Source organism: Diachasma alloeum, unplaced genomic scaffold, assembly GCF_001412515.2.
Source record: "Diachasma alloeum isolate Michigan unplaced genomic scaffold, Dall2.0 Dall_scaffold_01394, whole genome shotgun sequence".
NCBI classification, from domain to species: domain Eukaryota; kingdom Metazoa; phylum Arthropoda; class Insecta; order Hymenoptera; family Braconidae; genus Diachasma; species Diachasma alloeum.
This window is the reverse complement of record NW_021681495.1, coordinates 32040-34450: the sequence shown is the minus strand read 5'-3', so window position 1 is coordinate 34450 and position 2411 is coordinate 32040. Positions and strand designations below refer to the sequence as shown.

The 2411-nt window shown below is 35.2% G+C and overlaps 1 protein-coding gene across 1 annotated transcript; it reads left to right on the top strand.

The window, feature by feature from the left end:
- Positions 1-208: 208 nt before the first annotated feature.
- Positions 209-1452, top strand: LOC107046451 (putative methyltransferase NSUN6; the record flags this gene model as incomplete). Its single annotated transcript, XM_015269066.1, is given in 1 exon segment — positions 209-1452. A coding segment is annotated over 1 exon segment (300 nt), but the record flags the coding sequence as incomplete, so codon positions are not given.
- Between the last annotated feature and the right edge of the window lie 959 nt (positions 1453-2411).

Genomic DNA, 2411 nt, shown 5'->3' with positions numbered 1-2411 from the left:
TCGCCATCTTTTCGTAAAAAACTTGAGAAGAAAATCCCCAGCGTTGACTTTTTTAGCCTGCTGGCGTGGATCTGCACTTATTCAATGCTTTCGATCGCAAGAACCCCAGATATTTTTAAAAATCCAGGGAAATGATTGGAGAGAATTTTCAGGAGATTTTTTTTCGGATGAAAATTTTTTTTCTAATGTTTTTGATTGTGTTCTTTAGGCTGTTGATCTTCTGAAGGATGGAGGGACCCTGGTGTACGCGACGTGCACTGTGACTATTTTCGAGAACGAGAGCATTGTCGCCTGGGCGTTGAAGACATTCCCCTGTCTAGAATTGATCTCAGCCAGGGAGAAGTATGAGTCCTTCGAATTGAGAGAGTTTCCAGTGTCACCAGGGTACACTATTCGTGGCTTTAATTCTGCCGATGCTCAGAAAGTACTGCGTTTTGGGCCTGAGGGTGACTCTGCAGGTTTTTTCATAGCGTTATTCAGGAAGACAAATGCAGAAAACGATCCATAAAACATTCACCATATTCACTTACACATTTTTGAGTAATTCTTTGCGATGAGTTGGTGCCCAGGCCAGTTAAAATTCGAAAATATCCTCGTCACGTACAAAAAAAATTCAGATAAAAACCTACCGCAATCGTTAGAAAATTCGATTGAATTTCTACAGGAAAAATTTCTCGGTTTTTCGCCGATTCTGTTGAAGAATTCCGTGGCTTTTTCAGTGCGTTTTTTCCAATGGGAATGTTCAGTGGAAAATATTTCGTACAATAAATCGGTAGATTTCAATTTATCTGTACAATGTATTCTTTTATGATGTTTTCTATAGACATTTCTTGATCTAAATTTTTCAAGTTTTTCGATTAATTCGTCTAATGAAGGGGAAAAATAAAATGAAGCTACTTAAATTTATGCCAAGGGATTCCTGTAAAAACAATCTTTTTTGTTCATGGATATTTTTTATTAAACATTCTCTATTGCAAGAGAACGTCCATATAAACTGCGAAATTTTTCCATGGAATCAGCAAAAAAAAATTAATACAATTGCCAATAGAAGGTCCATTCTATTTTCTAGCGAATGCGCTATTTTTTTCTGTAGAATTTTGATTCCGAATGCAAGGTTTTTTCGTGCATGATTGAGTACACCGGGAAATTTTCATACCATTGAAAAATAAGCTAATCTTCCTATCCCCAATTTTTCGAAGGGATAAGAAACATCATTTTCGGTGTGTTTTCTCAAATTCTGGAACAAATCGACGTTACGACTAGTCGGAAGATAAAGCTGACGGAGACTACTAATGGCTATTTCACAGAGATTCCAATGACACTATTCTCTATCTCGTACTAAGATTACGCAGATTCTTTAAATATATTGAGCAAGAATGGAATGTTTTATCATCAAAAAACTTTTGTAACTTTTCTATATTCAGTTGAAAAATAAACAAATTAAATATCTTATCTAACAAAATCTAAAATACTCAATGTCTCCAAAATCTATCTACGTGTCCATTTATTTTAAAATATTTATTGTGCAATTCAAGAAGTGTTTAACTATATAGCAAGTAATTCATCGGCATCACGGTTCAAGTGGTGTGTATTTTCTGGACTATGTCGTAAGCTGTTGTGTGCAATTTTAAGTTTTTTGATTTTATGTTCAGCTAGCAGGTCCGTTGCCCCTGGAGTGCTAAAGCCCTCTACTCAGTGAGTGCTTTAGTATCCTCTACGCAGGGAGGATAAATAAGTTTTAAAACGCAGATTTAGCTCACGCTCAAAGTCTTGTATTTCGTTAAATATTGGAAAAATAGTCACTCGAGTTTATATTATTCACAATTCCACAAATTGATGATAATTCACAATTAAAAATTTCTCAAACTTACAATTCTTGATGAATATTGACAATTTTCGTTTGAATTTATAATCTTGACTTTATAATTCGCTATTTATCCGATCTAAATCTTTCCACATTTGGGCTAGAAGTAATTACAACTATTATTTTTTCTCCAAATCTCTGCTCGTGAGATTCTCTCCAAAACTCAGCATCCATGAGGAGTTACCAATTTTCGGGAAAGAGGGGTTGACAAAAGGTCAAAAAGTACCGATGTGGTAAATTTTCAATGAAATAACCTGATGAATGGTCCGATGCTTCTCAGAATAGGGAACTTGCATGCTTTTTGTTTTCAATTTTCTAATCTCGTTTGGATCCTGAATAATTCATTTTTCATTCACAAACGTTCGAAATATTGCTCATTAATTAGTAATTAATTGCCAAAAAGTTGAAGATTGCAAACGCTTTGAAATCGTTAATGAGGTCACACAGACGATCAAGTGCTGGAACAATCACAGAACTATTTGGGTCGACCTAACTCAATTTTGAAATGTGCCTCGGAAAATGGAGAACAACTCCCCACTGTCTTCTT